We start from the raw sequence: 23,513 nt of genomic DNA on the forward strand, positions 1-23,513 counted from the left end.
AAACCACGAGGCTGGTATTTTTGGAAGCAAGGGAGGGCGCATGGAATCTCCATTGCAAAATTAATCTCTGCTAATTTCAGTTCAAGTAAGTTTTAAAGTTTGCAGATGACACTAAAGTCGGTGGAGTGGTGGACAGTGTGGAAGAATGTTGCAGGTTGCAGGGAGACTTGGATAAACTGCAGAATTGAGCTGAAAGGTGGCAAATGGAGTTCAATGCGGAAGAATAATAGGAAGGCAGAATACTGGGTCAATGGAAAAATTCTTGGCAGTGTGGATGAGCAGAGGGATCTTGGTGTCCATGTACATAGATTCCTGAAAGTTGCCACCCAAGTTGATAGTGCTGTTAAGAAGGCTTACGGTGTGTTAGGTTTTATTGGTAGAGGGATTCAGTTCCGGAGCTATGATGGCATGCTGCAACTGTACAAAACGCTAGTGCGGCCTCACTTGGAATATTGCATACAGTTCTGGTAGCCCCATTACAGGAAGGATTTGGAAGCATTGGAAAAGGTGCAGAGGAGATTTATCAGGGTGTTGCCTGGTCTGGAGTGAAGGCACTATGAAGAAAGGCTGAGGGACTTGGGTCTGTTCTCATTGGAGAGAAGAAGGTGAAGAAGGGCTTTAATAGAGACATACAAGATGTTCAGAGGATTAGGTAGGGTGGACAGTGAAAGTCTTTTTCCTAGGATGCTGACATCGGCTTGTATGAGGAGGCATAGCTACAAATTGAGGGGTGATAGATTTAAGACAGATGTCAGAGGCAGGTTCTTTACTCAGAGAGTGGTAAGGGCGTGGAACGCCCTGCCTGCCAACGTAGTTAACTCAGCCACATTACAGGCATTTAAACAGTCCTTGGATAAGCATATGGATGATGACGGGATAGTGTAGGGGCTTAGATTAGTTCACAGGTCGGCGCAACATCCAGGGCCGAAGGGCCTGTTCTGCATTATATTGTTCTATGTTCTGTGTTCTAAAGGTCACATTTTTATGTAATATGAATATTCTAAACACCACCACAAAATAGACAGAATCGGGCCTAGGATTCAGTTTGTCAAAATATATCAGAATAGTTTGTTCTTTCATGAGGTTGGAACACTGTAATGTCTCGAACCACTTAAGTTGGATCATACGTTATTCAACTACTGGGGCTAAATGTTAAATATATAATTTGTCATTCAGATCTGATATCCATTTTTTTAGTGCCTTGTTTACCAAAATATTTTAAGTATTGAGTACTTCTAAACTTGAAGGAAGTATACTCCTCTATTGTGTAACCCAACTTTCTACAGTTTAAAAAAATGTAAAGCATTTAACAAGAAAACAGCATTCAATTTATCAAGCATGTTTTTTTGCAGGTGTGGTTACAATCACTTTTCTATCTATATTATGTTGTAGCAAGCTTCAGGTTGTCTCCCCCAAAAGATAATGAAATGAAATTCCTGAAAATCTAACTGATTTTAAACATTTTTAAAACATCTTTATGATCTTCAAGATGTTTGTTTTGTCATCTTGTTGATTGATTCCATTACTTCAATCTCTGAAAGTGTTGACTTATTCTGAGGGATAGTGCTACAGGTGGTCTCTTGGTACATGGCCCAAGTAGCTATTTATCACTCGTGAGCCAGAGGTAGGTGAACGTAGGTTGTTCATCTGACAATGTGAAGCATCATAGCCAAGATTACCCAGCTCAAATCTAACAGAATTCATATTCATTTCCAGCAATCAGATCACACATTTCTATACCAGCTAATACCCGCTAATTCATCAAGGAGCAAAGACCAAGGCCTCTCTGGATATACTGCACTAAACCTCACTTTATGTTTTCTGACCAACCAACTATTGACCTCACTCATTCCTCAGTTTCAAAACTGTTGCATTTTTAAAAAAATATGCGAAATATCAATTAATTGGCTTTGCTCAGTTAGTGAGTTATTCAATAAAGTTGATGTAATCAAGACTAAAAGCAATAAAGTTACAGCTCTGCATCACTTTAGTGTTTAATTGCAAAAGGTTGCCCAAGTCAAAAAATGCCAATTAAGGAAAGTCAAGTTTTAAATTTTTTGATAATGTGAACTTTTCAGGTAGAATTAAAACATCACTTTGAATTACTTGAGCGGCAAGATGTGGTATTAATGATGGTGCCCAAATTAAGTCATCCTGGAGTAGGCTCTGTGCTAAGCCAGTGCATAATGAATGGGTAACAATAAGAATTCATTAGGTAACAATGATGATGATTAGAAAAAGGAGCACATTGTAAACAAGTTTCAGAATTTCATTTGACATATTATTTGAGTATTTGCTGAAAAAATACATTTTGTTTAGGTTTTTCATCTTCTGCTCTTCAGGGCAATTCACAAGAATACCTATAAAGGGGAAAACTAAGATTTATACAATATGAGAGGAGGGTGCTGATTGTTACATGTGTTGTCATGGAAACTGTAGCAGTTAATGATGATTGACCGATAACTGACAGGCTGTTAAGATTTAAAAACAGGCAGGATATTACCCAGAGAAAGTAATCAGTAAATGACTGTCGCGTATTCTGTTGAAACAGGAACAGGGCATGCACATACTCTTTCTGTCTGCAAGAATTCGGGCTCTCTGTATTAATATATGTAAGTTCCAGTACATCCGTAGCCTGCAACTGTCATCCACCATTAACTCTGGGTTAGTAATGATGAATAACTTAACTGCTCCATGCTTTGTGGTAATGCCTTTATCAGTCAGCGAGCACTTGGCAACCAATCAGCATTCTCCCCTCACACTGTGGAAATGTTGGTTTTCCCCTCTTGTAAGTTAAGTGAGAGTTGAAAAACCTCAATTAAATGCGCTGTTTTTCAGCAACATTCAGAATTTTATTAACCAATCATTCCTAAATACATGGGATAATCGAACAACTTCCATAAATGTTCATGATCATTATTCTTTAAAATAAAAATCAGGAACATCAAACCAAAGGTAGCATAGTAAATATCCAAAGTATAAAGTCCCAATGTTTCTCTCAGTTTCCATAACAGAAGTATTGAAAGAGTCTAGCTAAATGCATGCGGGCATACTGACCTGTGGTTAGGGGAGGACTAGGAGAACTAGTAAAACTAGTAGGCTCAATTAGCTCTACAAAAAGGGGGAAAGGAAAAGAAAAAAAAAGAAATGACATGTATCTTTCATCAACTTATGGAAGATAATGCAGACAAACATTACAGAATGATACAGGATTAACAGGTAGCTACCAGAGGATGACAATTTGAAAGAATTTCTTTTCCTCTTTCTGTTTATTTGTTCTTTGGATGTGGCTGTTGCTGTTGTCCAATCCTAACTGCCCTTGAATTGAGGCTTGCTAGGCCATTAGAGGAGGCAGCCAAAAGCTAACCATATTGCTGTGAGTCTGGAGTCACATGTAGGCCAGACCAATTATAGACGACAGACTTCCCTCCCTCAAAGACATGAATGAACTAGATGGAAATTTGAATTAATCAATAATAGTTGCCATGATTACTATTACTGAGAGGAGCTGTACATTTCAGGTTTATTAACTGAATTTAATTTCCATCAATTACTGCCATGGGAATCGAACCCACATCCCCAGAGCATTAATGATGTAATAAACTTTCATATTTTCAATGTCAAACTTTTGATCTCAATAATCAGGATTTTTCAAAATATAAAAGCAAATATATATTGATGGATAAAAATGTTTGAGAAGCATGGAAACACTGAAAGTTATTTAAATTGTATTGAAATGCATTGTCCTATCACAGACAAAGTTATCATCCCAATAAAATTTCCCAACTCTTTTTTGTACTTATGAAGACAGGCATTAAGTGGAAATCCCTTCTTCAACTATCATTAAGTTGAGACAAGCTCATTTTTAGTTGAAGATGATTAAAGTTAGTTTGAAATACAGCACTGAGTAACCTTAGAAATTTGTTTTCAATAAAAAAGATGCTAAGACCAAGTAATCATTTTCCCACCATGCAACTGTTAAATCAGAGGAAGATAAAAAGTACAAGTACAGAAAGCAAGGAGCTAATTAAATGGCGACTTAAAGATTTAATTTGGTGGATATGATTGAAGGTTAGATATAGATATTCCCAGCCTGAAATAATCCTGATTGAGGTGGGAGGGCAACAGGGTTTAGGACCCACACTATGTCCCCATAATTAAATGCCTTTCCCACCTCCTAACTCACAACCAGAGAGAGTGGAAGATTCCACCTCGTTTAACTACAACATCTGTTAAAAAAAATTTTAATCTTTCTGATATTTAGTACTAATTTAGTAGCCTGAAATGTATATTATAATAGACTGGCACTGAGCAAAATCAGATTATCAGCCTGCAGCCATGCTGACAATTAGTAGTATAATATACAGTAAAACTAAAGCTTCTTAAGCAGCCAGAGAATTCCAGCAATCTCTTACAGATGGCATATTTCTAACTTTTTTATTTATTCATTAATGCATTGATAGAAGTTGCGTGGAGCAGAGATTAACTACAAGTATTTACAGGGTAGTAGCCACGAAGTCGGGAATAAAGCTTACTGTTGCTAAACAAAGCACAAATGTTGCAGATGATTTGCTAACTCTGAAGCCTGGAATGTGAGATCAGCACACCACAGCATTTTATCAACTAATTTTCTGTCTGGCAAAGGTTACTTGTCTTTCCTCAACATGACCTTATTTATAAAATACAATGTTTTCGATACAAACCGTGAAGCTTGTTGAACATTGTCTTGAATTTTGCAAACTTGATTTTATAGTTTTGTTCTAGTTTATTGAACCAAGTCAAAGCTGAAAGTGTTATGTTTTATTGAACTTAATGTTCATCTGTAATAGGTTTGTAGGTACATTAGATTTATCTTGGTATGCATAAAATCAATTGTACAAAACTAAATGCCTTGATAAGGCAAGTGATCATGGGATGGTTTTTCTTACGCTTAGTTCATAGAAACAGAGCACAGAATGAAGGGGCACAGATAGCAGTCTATGTTTCCGCTACAACATCCACAATATTGGTAGCATCTGCTTGTGCTGCAAAGAAAGCTGAGATGCCAGGTATCTGATGATGCATAATTATAGGGTGCACGAGTCCTTTTATGTTGACCACCACTTCAATGCTGCAAAGGATGGGATCCAAGGGCTGTGCACTGGTCTGGCAAAGTTGGTGCTAGACTGTAGCTTGTTCCTTGACATTTTATGCAAGCATCTGAAAGGCTTGCCGATTACTGTGCATACTCAACAGTGTTTATCTTTAGCCTGCTCCATCCAGGTACTCATCTGAATCCTCTGCAGCAGAATTCATACATTAGCTCACCATCTGACACCCGTTCTACCCTAGACCTTCGCCCACCTGCAGGAAACTTGTATGGATTAATTATACAAAAAATCCTTCCAGTGCACTGCATGGCAAGCAACCATAGGGGACCCTGGTCAGCCATCCTGCAGAAGGAAACCACAAACCACGACAGCACTTCCCTCACAAAGCCGGACCAATCCAATGGAAGTACATGGGTCCATCCTCAGAACTGTGGATGGGAGAGAAGCCAAACAGGTCCAGGAATGCCATTATCTTCAACCATTTCATCACCACTGGCTGCAGCCTCTGCAATGGTCACTCCAAAGGAACAGGAGTAGGCCATTTAAACTTCCAGTCGTGTTCATTATTACATTATTCAATGAGATTTCATTGGTCTGTGACTCAATCCATATTCCTGGCTTTGCTTTACATTCTTCAATATCTTTGATAGATTTTTGTGAATAAATCTCCATTATACACTCAAAAACTGATTAATGGTTATGGGCCTATTTAGCTTTCTCTACAGAACGCCGCTTCTTCTGTCTAGCATGCACGTGCCCTGGAAGTGATGGTATAGCGGTAGGCTGGTAATCTAAGGGCACAGGAACTCCACGAATGTGTTCAAACCCACCACAGCAGATTGTAGAATTTGAACTCAATTTAAATCTGAAATTACAAATTAGCCTAATGCTCACCATAAAACTCAAATGAGGCTCTTGTGGTGCTCTGGTTGTGTCCCTACCTCTGGACTAGGAAGCCTGGGTTTCAGTCACACCGGCTTCAGAGGTGAGCCATAACATCTCTGAGTATGTAGATTAGAAAATATCTGCTACTTTCCCAGTGTCAATCCTATAATTATGCATCATCAGATACCTGGCATCTCAGCTTCCTTTACATCTATCTTCACCAGGTTGGTATTTCAATTTTAGATACATGTAGCACAACTCCTGGCATGTTCTCCTGCACTCGTAATTGAACTCGAATTACTGCACCTCCTGGTCACGAACCATTTCAACTCCTCCTCCCATTCCTCAGACGACATGTCCATCCTGGGCCTCCTGCAGTGCCACAACGATGCCACTCAAAGGTTGTAGGAACAGCGATTCATATTCCGCTTGGGAACCCGGAAGCCCAATGGTATCGATGTGGATTTCAAAAGCTTCAAAATCTCTCCTCCCCCCATTGCATCACAAAACCAGCCAAACTCGTCCCCGCTTTCCTAACCTGTTCCTCCTCTCACCTATCCCCTCCTTCCACCTCAAGCCGCACCCCCATTTTCTACCTACTAACCTCATCCCGCCCCTTTGACCTGTCCATCCTCCCTGGACTGACTTAACTCCTCCCTACCTCCCCACATACACTCACCTTTACAGGCTTCATCCTCGCCTCTTTGACTTGTCTGTCTCCTCTCCACCTATCTTCTTCTCTGTCCATCTACGATCCGCCTTCCCCTATTTATTTCAGAACCCTCTTCCCCTCCCCCATTTCTGATGAAGGGTCCAGGCCCAAAACATTAGCTTTTGTGCTGCTAAGATGCTGCTTGGCCTGCCGTGTTCATCCAGCTCTACACTTTGTTATCTTGGATTCTCCAGCATCTGCAGTTCCTACTATCTCTGAACCAAAATTGATTTGTTTTTGGTGGCAATGGTACAGTGAGGGATATAAAAGGTAACCATTCTTTTTACTGCTGCTGCCCTCATGAGATGCCCGGTATGAGCCGCTAGATCTGCTCCTAGTGTATCCTATTTAGTAGAGTGGTAGAGGCATACAAAATGGTGGAGGGTACTGTCAGTATGTAGATTGAACCTCGTCTGCAAAAGGCCTTTTGGTGTTTACTACTATCAATTCCAATGGACAGACACATCTGTGATAGGTAGATTGGCAAGAACAAAGTCACATTTTTTTCGTTTCTGAAATACGGCTGTCATAAATGAATCCTCATGCTGGTGCATACAGGCTGTGTGATGTTGCTGTATGAGGCTTCAGCAGTAATAACTCAGAGAAGGGGAAGTGAAGCTGTAAACGTTAGGTCAGAGTTCTGATTGGTGGGTGCGTAGTGTGGGTGTGGTGCATTGACTTGTGTCTGAAGTTAATAGTGCAGTTGGTAGGATATGGCATTTGAAAGATGCACTTACTTACTTTGACCATTCACATGAGGTTGTTGACACATTTCTGGTACAATATGCGTTCTCAGGGGCTTGATTCCTGGAGCTGACTCCCATGGCTATTTTGTCCTGGTGATTTCTGAGAATTTTTCAGCATTTTCCAGCCCCTTTCAATTCTGAAGGAATTGTCATGTCGGATTTGAAATGTTAACTCCGCTTTTCTCTCCACAGATGATGCCAGACATGCTGATTTTCACCAGCATTCTGTTTTTCTTTCAGATTTCTAGCATCCAAAGCATTTTTCTTTTACTTCCTACATTTTGATACAGATTTCCAAGGACTGGCTGGTTTCAAGCAATTGCATTTGCCAATGGAAAGCAGCCAGTACTTAATTCTTAGGACTGGAGTATGTTGCAATTGAGTTAGTTGGCACTCTGCTTCATAGCTGATCATCAGATTCACTGCTTTCTTTGATTCCCAATTTTCAATTTTTCTTTGACCTCTGTCCTCTCTTGCATGCTGATAGATGACAAGGCATTTCATAAGAAGTGTGTCGTTTATTATTTCAGTGGAGCACCCTAGGGTGCTAAACCGCCTTCAAGAGTATTTTTCTTCTTTCATTCTCTCCCATTTTGTCTTATTATTTTACCACATACCGTGTATATACACACACACACACTTCTGAGGGGCATGGCCATTAATGCTGGCATAGGTAGTCCAAAGGTTGTGAGGTGTCTGGACAATTCAGTAGATAGCACAGAGTCTTTGTAGGGCTAATGGTGTAGGAGTTTGGGGCAGGAGTCTGAGGCGAAGACTGACTGAGGAAAGATGTTGCAGGAAATAGTGAGCAACAGAACATGATCTCTGGTGAAATTAGTAAAAAAGGTACAGTGAACATGAGGTAGCAGTGAGAAGAGTGTAACACTTACCCTGGCAAAGTGGAGATGGTCACGGACCTTCCTGCAATGCTGCTGGTTTTCCTGCCTTCCTTGGAGATAGTACTAAGCCAGGTGGCAATCTTAGACCTGGTGGCACAGCTTACACTGCTGTTCCTTGGGAAGAACATGACCCTCCTCCAGATGAGCTTCTCCATCAGGACTTCTAGGTCCTTGTCAGAGAATTGCAGTGCCATCATCCCCTTCGCTAACATGAGAATGACTCTTTGTCATTAAGAACAGATTTGAATGCCAGTGTGTACACAGCAGCATTTTAAGTATGGATCGAGTGCCAGGGATGCCAATCTTTTGGTGGATATCTTTTCAGTGGCAAGTTGTTCCAGGAATAGCTTTTGATAAAATGGGACTGGAATTGGATGAGGCAATTGCCATAAGGATGAAGTAGGTAATTAATAATTGAGAGAGTTTGGTAACATTTGGCTAGAAATCTTGCGAGGTCTCGTGGTGAAAAACTCTCCAGAAATCTTGACATAATAAATATAAGAAAAATGTAAAATTAGCCCAAGGTCAGTGATCAGAATGCCGATAGGTGAACAGGCTTTGTTCCAAGTTAAGAAATGGGCAGTGAAGACCAGCCAAGAGCTCATTGTATTAGTCAAGCCTAAAGGTGACAAAGATATGAATGAGAGTTTCAGCAGCACAAGAGCTAGACAGGGGCACAGTCAGTGGATGGAGTTGAAAATAAGTATTCTTAGTGATGGCACCAGCATGAGCCTAACTTTAGGTTAAAATCTCACTTGGAGATCAAATGTGACATGGCAGTTGTGATGCAGGAGAGACATGTAGCTGCTAGCTAGCACTGAGGTTTGGAGAAGGGTCAGAAAGCAATGGCTTCATATAGTGAAGTAGAAGGGATTAATAATGAAGCCCCGAAATATTTTTGCAAAGGTGTCAAGTAGGAGAGGATATGTTAATCATTAACCCTTAGAAATTATCATACTCTTACTTGACATCTTTGCTGAAATATTTCGGGGCTTCATTATAAATCCCTTCTACTTCATTAAACTGACCCCCGTAAGAAACCAAGATGAAAGTGTTCAGCAGTGGCCAAATGCATCAAAAGGATTTGTTGAAAGGGTGGTGGGAATTTGAGAAAATTGGGAAGGATAAACAGGGTCAGCGGAATGTAGGGGCATGGTGGCAATGCTTTATCACAGAGGAGTAAAAATTAGTGACGTAGGGGAGGGAGCAGGAACCAACATCAAAAGTGTAAAAGGGAGTAGGCTGACGTAAAATTATGCAGATATGTTCAGCATCTGTTGAGGAGCGATTAAGAATAATTGACAGGGACAGGCAGAGGGGAAGAGAAGAGGAAATGAAATGTCAATAATGAGCTGCAATGATAAAAGAGAGTGGGACATGATATGAGTAATCAGTCCTACAAAAGTTGGAGTTTGAGTACCTTCAGGGTCAATCTACCAGTAAGAAAGCATTGAAGGAATAAAGCTTGGAATTGATTAAGATACAGATACTGATTTCAACAGCAGAGTTGAAATAATGACACAGGTGAACAACTTTTCAAAAGGAAAGGGATGAACTTGGTAATGGGCTACTGTAACTGTGAAACTCAGTTCAGGGTTAAACCGGATATCGAGGCTGGTTGCTTGATTTGCAGCAAGGGGACAGGAAAATTGGGTAAATTCAACTTGGGATACAAAAATGCTGGCTCATGCTGATTGGATGGCTTCACTTCTATCAACCTTGATCGAGTGAAAGTTCTTGCTCATAAAGGACAATAAGCCTTTAAATAATTGACTGATGTTTTAAATGACCTCATATACTCAGCTGGGGACATTGTTATCTCTTGTGGTAAAATTGCATTAAGGAACAATGTTTATGTGTTAGAGACATAACCAGCATATTTCAATGCCAGCACCTCTGTTGTCGCAATTTTTCACTTGAATAATCTTTTAAGTACTGTTATATTAACAAAAGTGACATGATAAATTGTGTGCATACTCATTTTGAGAAATAATTCTTTTGACTGTTCAAAATACAATTAGATTGAGCACCACACACCAGAAAAATATCATCATCCTTCCAGTTGAAACAATTTATTTTTGGTACCAAGTGTTTTGAAAGAAAGTGAGCATTTGATTTAGAAAAATGATATTCTAATATGAAGTTTGATTTATTAGAGCTAGATTTCTGGATTGTTTGCAACTTATTTATATTACTATACACTGCAAATAAACTTCTTTTCTGCAAATGTGGTACCAGAAACAGACATATTTCGGAATTTGTGATGATTTGATAATGTGACACTATAAAAGAACACAAACACTCTCGAAGATAACAAGGCATAGAGCTGATTGAACACAGCAGCCAAGCAGCATCAGAGAAGCAGCAAAGCTGATATTTCTGGCCTGGATCCTTGTTTTGAAGAAGGGTCTAGAGCCTAAACGCCAGCTTTCCTGCTCCCCTGATGCTGCTTGGCCTGCTGTGTTCATCCAGCTCTACAACTTGTTATCAAGTTTTGAGAAGTTTGTAGTTCAGGTTGAGTTTCTGGATGTGAGTTTGCTCACTGAGCTGGAAGGTTAGTTTTCAGGCGTTTCATCACCATTCTAGGTAACATCATCAGTGAGCCTCCGATGAAGCGCTGGTGTTATGTACCGCTTTCTATTAATCTGTTTAGGTTTCCTTGGGCGGAAACCTACACAGATAAATAGAAAGCAGGACATAACACCAGCGCTTCATCAGAGGCTCACTGATGATTTTACCTAGAATGGTAATGAAACGTCTGAAAACTAACCTTCCAACTTAGCGAGCAAACTCACATCCACAAGTTGTTATCTCAGATTCTCCTGTATCGGCAGTTCCCACTATCTCTCACAAACACTCTCTAGATGGTTTTTTTGCTCTCATTGTTGACCAAATGCGGGAGTTGCGGAAAACCACAGATAAATCATTCATTCCAGACTGCTCTATTGCATTCTGTGGACTAGAACAAACAACATTTGAATTGAGATGAAAGCATCCTGATTACCCATCTGTTCCAACCTAGGTTTGAGTTTCCAAGCATAATTCCCTGTCCTTTTGAAATCATTTTGAAATACAAGGAAAACAGCTTGTAACAAACAGATCTATCAAAGATGCAATTTATGTTTTAAGCCAAGTCTGGCTTCATTTAAAGCTTTAGCCTGGGGTTGTGCAAGACTCACCCATGTTACCAACTTGGGTCAGTCATCTAGCGCTTTCTTTAAAAATAAATCATGTGCTTTTATAGTACAGAACTCTGAATAGTTACACATGACTTTGGCCACCAAAGACAAGCTAACAAAGCCATGCAAGATGTGATCCTATTACACATAAAGATTGTGAGTTTGCAAAAGGCATTAACCATGGTTTAGCTTGAAGAGCAAAACAAACTAGGTACGTTTGTGAAATTAAAACACTGAAAAAGGAATAAGTGAATTGTAAACTTGTGTGATGCTTTAAAATACTCAAATTTTACCCACAAACAGTCAACCATTTCAGAATAACTGATTTTGAAGTTTGAAATATACACTTTTTAAAATAAAGAATCCAGTTCAAGGGCTCCAATATGGTTGAAAACAGGAGGAAAGGAGATTAGGCAAATAAAGAAATACTGATAAGCTCATAGCGAACTTCATTGTAATAGCCTAGAAAACGTAGAAGGAAAGTTAATAGTTGGAAGGACTTCGAGACTTCAGATTGTTGAAAAGAACAATTGCTTGGAATTTTGGCATTTACATTTTTATTTCAAAATGTAATTTTCCTCCCAAGGCATTTATTGACAATAGTAAAACCTGTTAATGTTAGTTTGCTTGGGCCTATGTTGTGGATGATTAGAGGAGGTCTTTAGTGTGATCCTTTCTTTCCAAAAATAATCTATTGCAACTACGTCAAGTGGCTAAATTTCCAAGAAGTAATTTGAAAATAAAATCTGTAAGCTTGGGAACTTAAACCACTCTGGCCAACAGCTCCAAACACCCATGGTGCAGCTGTGATAGTTTCTCTAATTTTGGACTGCACTGAACTTTGACAGATGTTCCACTGCAATTTTCCCACCTCCTGCAACTTTATTCCTTTGCACTCTCTCATTTCTTTGAATTTTGCTAAACCACAATTTACCAAGTATATAGCCAGAATCTACATGGAACAAAGTTCTGCTGAGTATTCTGTTGAAATTTTACAGTTTTCTCACTCTAAACCTTTGTATGGTCTCGCAACTTTTTCATGTCTAAACAAACATTCTCATAGGTCATGCGTTACAACCATGAATTACAGTTAAATCTTTTACAATTTCAAATCTTCAAGTATTTGAACAAATGAAACAATATAGTACAACGTAGTTGTGTGGTGATCATTAATTAATGACATCCAGATTGCCCTCTGATTTGGAGCTGTGTTGAAATGACATAACTGGCACCTCACACAAGAAGACAGAATCACTCAACATTTACAGGCCCTCAACTCTATTTGATTTAACATACCTTCATAGCCTTAACTATAAAATAACAAGGGAAACTGGTGAAGAGAAGCCTTCAGCCTTATGGAGTCTTGTCTTTGTCTAATTCTTGCCTTTATCATTTACATTCATAGACATAAATTCCGTTATTGTTTTATAATACAATGTCATGGTCATTTTGAAATTGTGCCCTGAAGTCTAGATTATTTTTATTGTATATATATATATCAAAAAAAGCAGTGATTCTAATACTTACCCCATGAGTTACACCACTGTAGATCTTCCTATAGTCTGAAAAACAAACTCTGCTTTTTCTGTCACTCAATCAACTTGATATCAGTGCCACCACTGTCCTTTTTACTCCTTAAACACTAACTTTGCTGTCAAGCCTGTTATGCAGCTTTTTTATCAAAATGCTTCATGAAACCCAATGTTCAACATATTTAGTGTTGTAGCTTGTAAGTTTTAGAGATATATTTTCTTAAGGTTAAAAGTAGAATTTTAAAATTAAGGTCTGTGAACATAACCTAGTAAATATTTTAGGTCTGTACACCATACAGACTTAAGATAATTACAAATACAGAAGTAAAATGATAAAATGTCAGATGTGCTTAGCTAAACAGCTGGAAATGCAATCTGTGTAGTTATTGCAGTAAAAGATATGTTAGTCACGTGGTAAAGGATATGTTATTCATGTGGTCTCTCAGAATGAAGGGAAGCTTTGGAATTAAAGGTAGCAGATCAGCATTCTTATGTAGTGTTGCGGTTTAACCAAAACGCTAGGAATGGGCCGTGTCTGTCACATTTCCACAGAGATGGATGGAGTTTAGTGGGATCGTTTTTTCTTTTTTCATTTATCTCCGTGAAATCAGTATGAGTATAGCAGCAGGCAAAACTGAGTGATGCTTGGAAGAACAGCTGAGATAAAATGTCAGCTTCGGGTATTATGTAGATTTTGGCTCGTTTGAAATTGAGAGTTGAAGCCAGGCTTACCTTTGGAATAGATCCATCATCTATGACAAGCCTGCAATAGGGAGTTGATGTTCAGTACAAGATGAAGGGTAGAAAAGGAATAAAAAACTGGGAAGTTTACTTCGCTGGAAGCTAAAGGAAGAGATCTACTATAATCCTCTCAATAAAAAGTAGTTAAAATTTAGTTCTGCAAGTGTCAGCTCTGTTGCTGTCTGAAACCAAAGTGGCGGATTATTAGCAATTAGGGTATTTCGTGACGTTTTCAGCCACTGCTCAGAAATTGCCAGGAGGTTTGAGTCATGGAATTCAAAGTCATGAAAGAAATTGAGGGCTGCTTAGCCAAAAGCTGTGATGGAAGGAACCCCATGAAAACTTGTACCTTGGAGAATACTGGAATACTGAACGGAAATCAGAATTAATGCCATCAGCTGTGCGATACCATTTAGCTTTGGTTTCGTCCAAAATAAGGGAGCTCTCGAAACTGTGTGGAGGCTAAACTAAGTTTTGGAATGCAAGTTTTCTTTGCGCTACAGTAATAAATTAATAGGGAGTACTTTGCTTTTTAAAATGTGAAATTTTGTTACGTAGTTCTGTCAGTTAATTGTAGTGTGTTCAGAATTTTTGTTAAACATTAACCAGTGTCTAACAAGAACTGAACACCATGTGCGCCACAACAGCCATATTATCTTCATAAAACATTATTGTCTAATTAATACACTCCAGAAAGTTACATATGCATCATCTGCCCTTAATAAATCCATGCTCCACTATCTTTGATTCATCCACATTAATTTAAATGATTGTTGACGTGATCCTGAATTATTGTTTCTCAGAGTCTTCCTGCTTCTGAGGTTATGATCCCTGGGTGAACTATTCATTACATCCTTTGTAAATAAGGCTGCTACATTTACAATTCTCCAGTCCTTTGGCAGTGCCCAAGTATCTAAGTGGAATGGGAAGATTATGGTCTGGGCCTCTGCAATTTTCCTAAGCATCCTAGGAAGCTTCTCCTGAGCTTCAGTGACTTAGCAGCTTATCAAGTCAGTGAGCTATCTAATATCTATACTTTCAATCTTCATCCAATCCAATGTCTCAAAACCTCCTCTTTTAACATGGCGTTGGCAGGATCTTCTTGCTTGGTAAAGACAAATCCAAAATACTCATTTCATGCCTCAGTCCGGTCTGCTGCCTCAGTACATAAATTTCTTTTAGGTCCAGCATTGTCCCCACTCTTGCTTTTATATCACTTTACCAAGTGTAATGCTATATAGGACGTTTCCATCTCCTCAGTGTTTGGTGTCAATCTCTTAATTTCTCCTTGCTTGCTCAGTTCTTGTTTCACTTCCATTCTGAATCTTCTTATTTAAGCTGCTTCTTTCTTATAATGTCCATCTGAAAGTTACCACATGTGCTCTTTTTCTGCTTCATTTTACTTTTTTTGTCATCCAGGGATTTGTTTTACTCCCTTGCTGAATGTACTTTGGCTATAGCTCAAGTATTAAATCCAGCCCATTATTCTGTCATCTTTTTCCCTGCCTGGGGTTTGATTCTATTTTATTGGGCCAGTTTTATCCTCACCCCAGTAGAGCTGACATTCCGTCAGTTAGTTGATACCAAGTGCTGGCCTTTTGAGAACCAGGTCTCTATTATTGCCATGACATCATGGCCCAGATCTTCAGGTCAGCATCAAAAAGGGTGTACCTGTGCTAACTGCAGCTTAATATACGTGCATACAATTTTACGCTAGAACTCATTGTGCCTTCTGATGTCAAGTCCAGTAGTTCTGAACAAAGTTGGAATGCTGATTGCTTAGTACATTCTATTGTAGCCCCACTACTTCCTCACCATGAACAAGATGACATGCCCATTTAAGGGTTGTCTTCATTCCACTGACGTACACTGTTTTAAATGACCTGTCAACACCACCATTTCAGAAACTCACCTGGTTGACAGTGCTAATGTCTCACCACCCCTGAAAATGCTCAAAACTCTCTTGACCACCTCCCAACAATGTTCACATCCTCCTTCATCGCTGACAATATTCATTCCCCTTCACCGCATAAAAATGCTAATTTCCCCATCCTCCCACTCCTTGTCAGTGCTGAATCTTCTAGAAACCCCAGCACTAGTCAGACAGTGAGTCAGGACAGGGGGTGCAGGAGGGATTCAGCAATGTTGCTGGGTGGGGAGATGAGTTGAGCACTGTCTGGAGTTGCTGAACCTGGGGCAGACATTGTTGGGAAATAGGTTGAATATTGCTGGGGTGTCTGACTGATGCAATGTACTGGGAAAGGTTGAATATTGTCAGGAGGGGGCATTAATGAACATTACTGGGAGAGGGTTGACCATTGCTTGGGGTCAAGGGTGTTTTTTTTGGGAAAGTGGGTGAATATTGCTGGGAGAGATTGTGAACATTGCTGGGCAGGGATGAGTTTTGTTAGGGTGAGAGTAGGCATGATATGCCCACTGTCTCGTGGTGTTGAACATTGATGGAACATGGTGGAACATTGATGTCAGTGCTGAAGTGCTTTGACTCCTCAGCTGATTTTGTTGAATGCAGGTTTTATACCTATTGTGAGAAACACTGAACAAATCTGAATGAAAACCAGAGGTCTCACCAAAACAGCCCATGTCTCTGTGATTCTAACCAAATGGTTCCACTGTCACTGGAAACATAGAGAATTCTGACAGAGTACAACTGGCAATCCCACATAAGTACCATGGACATGTATCCTTTGGAAATTGCTCAGTGTCATGACATGCATCAAAGACACACATTCAGAGAGCTCTGTGGAAAAATTGGCCCAAATCTTCTGATATAGGCAAAGGCGTGGACTCAACTTCAAATTTGATTCAGGTCTCTCCCTAAGTCAGAAGATTCGGACCAATATTTCTACATTGTGCAAACTAGCAGCCCACCAATCATATTTGCTACATTCTGTGTCTCAACAGAAATAATCCTGTTCCTTTTAGAACCTTACTATGTAGTATCCAGAATAGGCTACTGTTGTGTAATGGCACTGGTATTGAACCCCAGAGGCTGTGATTTGAAGTACCACGCTCTGCATATTTACAAAACTCCTACTCTTTTTGATAACTACAGGATCAGTCAGGCTTCATGAATATTTTGTGTACAAGATAAAATTTGTTAGGCTGAGTCAATTAATCTAACATCATTCTGTGAATACTGGATTCCATTGTTAAGGAAGAGACAGCAGGGCATTCAGAAAATCATCATGCAATCAGACTGAGTCAACATGGTTTTGGAAAAGAACAATCATGGTTGACAAATTTATGAAAGATGTTTGAGTGAGTAACAAACAGGGTGTAGTACCAATCATTCTAATTCATATTTGTTCAGAATAGATGGAAGCAATAGATCCTCCATCCAAATGCTGTACAATTTACTGGGCATGACAGGCAAACTCATTAACATACAGGATGCAGACTGAAGTCTTACTTGCAGCATTTATATCCCCAGGCAGGATATTGACCCCAGAGTATGTGATTATTGCTTAGACATTTCTAGATGCTCCACTAAAAAAAACTTATTTACACTGCTCCATTTGTTATTTTAGACTGCAGTCACAGGAGGACCTTAGTGTTATGGTGTTAAAAATGCTACTATCAAGTTAAACTTAGCTCTCAAGAGGTTAAACTCACAGCACTACATAGCTGGCAGGTCTATATTAGATTTCAGTGTGGTGTCTGGAGAATGAAAGATAATTTGACATTCTGCTACTGCGACAACTCCATTCATTTGAACTTGAAGGCACTGCCAAGTTGCGCGAGTGGGTTAATCTCTTGGGGTGGTAGGGTAGTCAGGTTTGACAAAAAGCTAATATTGCAATGAGGCTTTCAAAATTGAAACAAAGATCTTTAAAGCTTGAGGCAGTCAGGCAATAAAATACCTCTTAGAGGGTTGTAAAGATTGGAGTCAGCAGGAAGAGGAGAATCTACCCTTGGCAACTGGGCAAATTGCACAGGAATTACTGGGGAAAAATTTTGATACTGACTGAAGTTAGTGGCTTTAATGGATTATGAGTTTCATGTCTCCCCCTCCAACCTCCAAATCCATCTTTAATTCTGCCACATAAAAATGCTTATTGCTGCCATGTATATAGATAATGTCATTAAAGTCCAGGGCACAAGAATGCAACATATTTCTCTCAGGTCATCTATTGGTCTACGGGCAATTGTTCTCTGGTCATAAGTTCACCGGAGTCCAAATCAGGAATGGAAATAGCTATGAAAACTGAAATGAGGTATACAAGAAATTGAGCAATTGAATAATTCAATTGGTGAATTAATTAAAAGGAAGATTGCTTAAATGGACTTACTTGGATCTTGACACAAACATTGAAATATCATAACACTTGTGAAATAAAATGTGAAGTTTATAAATCTAACTCTTTTAAGCCCATTTCAGTTTGAAATAGTAAATGTAGGAATCTTTCATATGACTTACTGTATAGAAAATGACTGGCACTACTTGTTCCTAGCTTATTAGCAGCCACGCATGTGTAGTTGCCATAGTGATCCTCTGTAATGTTGGTAACAGTGAGAATTGATCTGGTACTGAAGTTCTTGATTTGAATCCCCTGCCTACCAGAGGCCAACCTAATGGATTGACAGAAACAAGTACAGTGATTAAAAAGCTACAACCATCATAAAACAAAGCAATCACAGTCTTTCCGTTCTGCACTAAAGTAGAAGCTGTGTAGTATTGAACTAAAAACACATTCTCACTGAAAACAAGATTATTTTCAACAGTGTGGGGTGGGGCTGGGGGCTGGTAAGGACTACTATGAGACAGAGCCAAAGTGCACAACTAAATTAATTTAACTCCTGTGAGCATCCATAATATACCTCTGGGAACACTAAGAAAATTATCCAAACTTTTGTTGAATGAATGTAATGCGAGCTACATAAAATGAATGGCTTTAAATTCCAAGAGCAAGTGTTTTGGAATCATATACTGTTTACTTTCCTGACACCGGAATTTTCTCCCCAGCAGTTATTGGAAATATGAATTATGTTTCAATTTCATACAATTCCGATTTTCATCCCATTGTATTTTGGTGTTGTTTTTTGCTAAATCTGTTTTTATGGTTTATTTTATCCCTCTCTTGCTGCCATAAAATGATTTATCTATATATTGAACTCAAATTCTCTGGGTGGGGTTGAACTCAAGACTTAAAATTATTGAATTGAATGTAAAGTCTGCAAGTCTCTAAAGTGTCAAATTGAAAAATGAGGTGCTGTTTCTCAAGCCCATGTTGAGTTTCATTACATGAAAAAAGAGAAAATCTCTAAAGTTGAAAAATGGACGATAAAAATACCCAGATTTTCACTTTCATTCCACTCTTCCATTTCCACCTCAAGCCATTGCTGGCTAACTGGTTCTAATAACTTGCCCATGCAAATGCTCAAGGATCAATGCATTTTTTAAAAAAAGTTAAAATTTATAGGCTTTGCAGTATTCCGCTGTCTCTATTGATCTTTTGTCCTGGACTTTACAATGCATCAGTATTTTAAATGTATTATCTGGCTATAAACTGCATTTTCATTTTGGGATCATGCATCTAATGGCCAAATCATTTCTGGGTACCAAATCCAAATTTGGTCAACATCAGTGACTTGATGTGATGTGATCTGAGTTTTTATTAAATAAAAAAGTCCCTAATGTCCCAGAGGCAAGCTCAGTACCTAAATAAACATATTAGGCATTGAGGGGGTAAGAACTAGCATTGAAGGGTGATATTTAAAGGCCAAAATCAGGCATGACTGGGGTTACAATGTCTAAGGAATGAGACCAGAGAGCCAGCAGTTTCATGGTTCAAATTCTCGCTCTTCAAGAATTCAAAATATTCTACTCAAACTTTCGTCACTTTGTGCTACTGCATCAGCATCTCAGTTTGGCTATTGCTTTTTATACAAGATGCTTCAGCAGCAACCACAGTTAATGATGGATCCCCAATGTAGTCCTGATAGCTGTACACTACTTGTTCCACACAGTTTTCAGTTATTAACAGATAATCACATTTTCAATCCCCTTCAAGCCTATTAACAAACTCAGCAATGAGCTTAGCAACAGTTTAATTGGAGGCGTGCAGGCTACTCCCTTTTAAACAATCCAGCAGAGGGACCACTGCACCAATGGAGGTGGCATCTTTAAGGCATGGTTCAAATCCCACCTGCTCCAGATGTGAATAATAACATTTCTAATTGGGTTAATTTAAGAAAACTAAAATTCTATCAGAAATGCATTGGAAGACTGACACACCATCCAATATATGTACAGTCAGGCTCTGCCCGCACCTGATCTTTCCCACAGATGATTGAAAGTCTTGCCAATCTTACCCAGTTAGCTTCCTTTGTGAAAGACGACAGGATATTCGATGGCTTGATTTCCACTCTCTCTGCCAAGCACTGCGACCCACCTCCCACCCACCCCCCCCCCCCCCCCCACCCCCGACCTCCCCGGATTCCAGCCACATTCCTCACTTGATAATAAAATGTGAGGCTGGATGAACACAGCAGGCCCAGCAGCATCTCAGGAGCACAAAAGCTGACGTTTCGGGCCTAGACCCTTCATCAGAGAGCTCTCTGATGAAGGGCCTAGGCCCGAAACGTCAGCTTTTGTCCTCCTGAGATGCTGCTGGGCCTGCTGTGTTCATCCAGCCTCACATTTTATTATCTTGGATTCTCCAGCATCTGCAGTTCCCACTATCACTCACACATTCCTCACTTCTCCTTCAGAGATTGTAAGACTTGCAGTTGCTGAAGTCAGCGAAAACACAGTGTTCCTCCAGCTCCACACTGTATGTTATCCCTCACTTGTCCTTATCTGGATTATAAAAACTGATTTTTTTATTCACCTTGAAGCTCAAATCTTTCTTTACAAATACCATGTGCCTGAATTACATTCCTACATTAGCTGTACTTCTAACGTAGGGTTTTTTTTGATTTAGAGACATGCTGTTGCTTGTTCAATAACAGCTCAATTCCTACTGTTATAACAGTGTGGAGCTGGATGAACACAGCAGGCCAGGCAGCATCAGAGGAGCAGGAAAGTTGACATTTCAGGTCAGGACCCTTCTTCAGGGACCCTGACTCCAGAATCGGCAGTTCTTACTATCTCTCAATTCTTACTGTTGTGTGTTATATTATAGCCATTTCTGTATCAAGTCAAGCTAATGGTTTAACACTATAGCTGTCAATCCTCTATTTTGTTGAACACATGGCATGAGGATCTGAGCTAAGCAGAGAAAAAGCAAAAAATATGCTTTTGGTCAGAATGTAGACTTACTTTTTGTCTCCTTTGTACCATTCAAAGGCTGCTGCAGGAACTGCTAAAGCTTCACATCGTAATAATCCTGCTTTACCCAGTGCCATTCCAGGACTCTTAATTTCCATTATTGCGGGAGGGTCTAGAATAGGAAACAGTCAAAGTATTGGCAAAGAATTCACAGACAAGGTATAAAACATTGAATTATCTTGTAAATTGGAATGATGAATTTTAGATCTGCAGACATCTGCAGGCCACTTTCTTTAACAGTTCACACCCAGCATACATACTTCACACATACACAACTTTTTAAATACTTTTTAAAAAATGATAAACTTGCATAACACCACTGCCAATGTTGCATATCACATGAATTAAATGCACACAATGCCATTCATAAAATAATTTCATAGCCTGCAATAGTTTATGTGTCTTTTTTAAAAACCCTTTATTCCATCTCCTATAAAAGCAGAAACTTCTATTGATATAACTTTCCATAATTTCAGAAACTGCATGCTCAATTAGTTACTCTAAAGTACTGTGGCTGCTGAGCTAGTAGGCCAAAGCAGAGCCAATATGTATTCAGAACGGCCCACAACAGCAGGAGATGAATAACCAAATAATGATGTTTAGAAACAGTTGATTCACGAACAACTATTATCAAGGATGGTAAATACTGTGCTCATATCCACCAGAACCAGTTGAGATTTCTTGGTTAGATTCACAAGCACTGATTCTTGTTATTGATACCAAGAGCTCATGCCATCCTCCCTTGGAGGAGAATTATATGAAGCTTTCAGCATAACTCAGACCTTACCTTGTTTAACACAATATGTTTAATACATGGTACCTAATAACTAATTACATTACCTCTCTGATTAGACTTAAGAGTAAGTATGCATTCCTGTCCAGTTGCATGGAACTTATTACTAGAACAATATCTTCGAGACTTGTCTTAGAACAATTGCGTAGCTCCTCCCAGAAACAGTTCTTTATATCCTGATGGGCAGAGTTTACCTTATGGAGTCATTTACCCTTTCAGGTGCTGATTGTCCTACACAACAATCTATCCACCACACCCCATAACTACCCACCTCCCCTCGACCACCACCAAGGTTTTTCTGGTTATTAAATCTTTTGTATCTGGAGTCTGCTAACTCCTATCACTTGCGGTGTCAAAGATGTCCAACGGTCAGATTTTAAAGTTTCATTTATGGTTGCAAGACAATTGAAAAACACATCAAAACCTTTGAAATCAATAGTATCCTTTGATCCTTTAGTTGTTAACAGTTGTCAGATACCAACATGATAAACCTCGTTTTATCTTCTCTTGGGTTCAGCAAAAATTATTTAAAGACCTGTGAGACCTACCTCTTGTTCAGCAGAGTTAGACTGAACACTGGTATTTGGCTTATAAGCTAGTTGAAGTTCCTCAACATATGTAGAATTTGGACAGCAAAGCATGCATTTCTGCTGATATGTGAGAAGTGTCAGATTCTGATGACGTTTTGCACGGAATTAGCTATGGGGTTTTAAGACTACTTTCAGCATTCCTTTGCTTTGGAGTGGTGTTCTGTCTGTGCATGCAGTTCTTGTTAGAAGATTTGAGGTTGATTCTTTTCAACTAAACGGTGATTTCAGGTAATACTCACCCTGTTGTCAAGTTTGAAACAACTTAGATGTCTGTTAATTGATATGACCTCTGCTATATCTGATTTAGATGACTCTATTACCCTGAGGAATGGCTAAATTTCCTCTTCCAAAGGTGGTATATCATCATATCAGGATATGTGTTCCAATGAATGTAAGTCCTGATAATGTGGGTCCTTTTAGTTCCAAAGATGCTTACTTTCAGTTATCTTGTGCAAGTAAAAATGAACAATTCTGTGAGTCAAGAGATCATCTTTGACTTTTACACATTCTCTGGAAATGTCCCACTTCTTCATAAAAGTTGCACTGGTGTAACAAAGATAGATATTCTTTCTATTTATGTGTTTGTCAACTCCATTACCTCAAATAGTAATTTCTAACATCAAAAATTTTGAAGATTTTGTGATGGTCTGTCAAGTGATGCACTGATGCTTTTGTACCTCAGAAAGGTGACAAAGTTTGATGATCTTCATGATCGAGGTTGACTTCCTGTTCTGATCTTTCACCTGTGCTGTTTTGGATTTTACCTTCCACCACAAAAAGTTACTTTTACTGCCACGTGGTAATATTTAATAACCTCTTTGTGTTCTGCCTTTGCAATTTCACTCTAGGCAATGATTCTGCTGATTTAATGATGTACTTCATGTGTGTCCTTTTCTGTAATTTTTTGTAACTTTTCCTGATCATTTTAAGTCATAAATATGATGCTTATTTACTAGGTATAGCAATTTAAGCTTTCTTTCATCGTCTCAGTCTAGAATTTTTCTTCAATATAAAATTTTTCACTCTTTTTCTAAGGGATTTACCTTATTTTGGAA

General features: G+C 39.1%; 1 protein-coding gene across 1 annotated transcript in view; it reads right to left on the minus strand.

The window, feature by feature from the left end:
• Nucleotides 1–23,513, minus strand: part of negr1 (neuronal growth regulator 1) — a 470,416-nt gene that overhangs the window by 11,434 nt on the left and 435,469 nt on the right. Inside the window, exons 5-6 of the mRNA XM_048539659.2 lie at nucleotides 21,067–21,187; nucleotides 18,223–18,374 (exon numbers count right to left, since the gene is read on the minus strand). Of these exons, the coding sequence (XP_048395616.1) occupies nucleotides 18,223–18,374; nucleotides 21,067–21,187 (273 nt within the window). The remainder of the gene's footprint in view (nucleotides 1–18,222; nucleotides 18,375–21,066; nucleotides 21,188–23,513) is intronic.

The sequence above is a fragment of the Stegostoma tigrinum genome, chromosome 8, assembly GCF_030684315.1.
Source record: "Stegostoma tigrinum isolate sSteTig4 chromosome 8, sSteTig4.hap1, whole genome shotgun sequence".
Classification (NCBI taxonomy): Eukaryota; Metazoa; Chordata; class Chondrichthyes; order Orectolobiformes; family Stegostomatidae; genus Stegostoma; species Stegostoma tigrinum.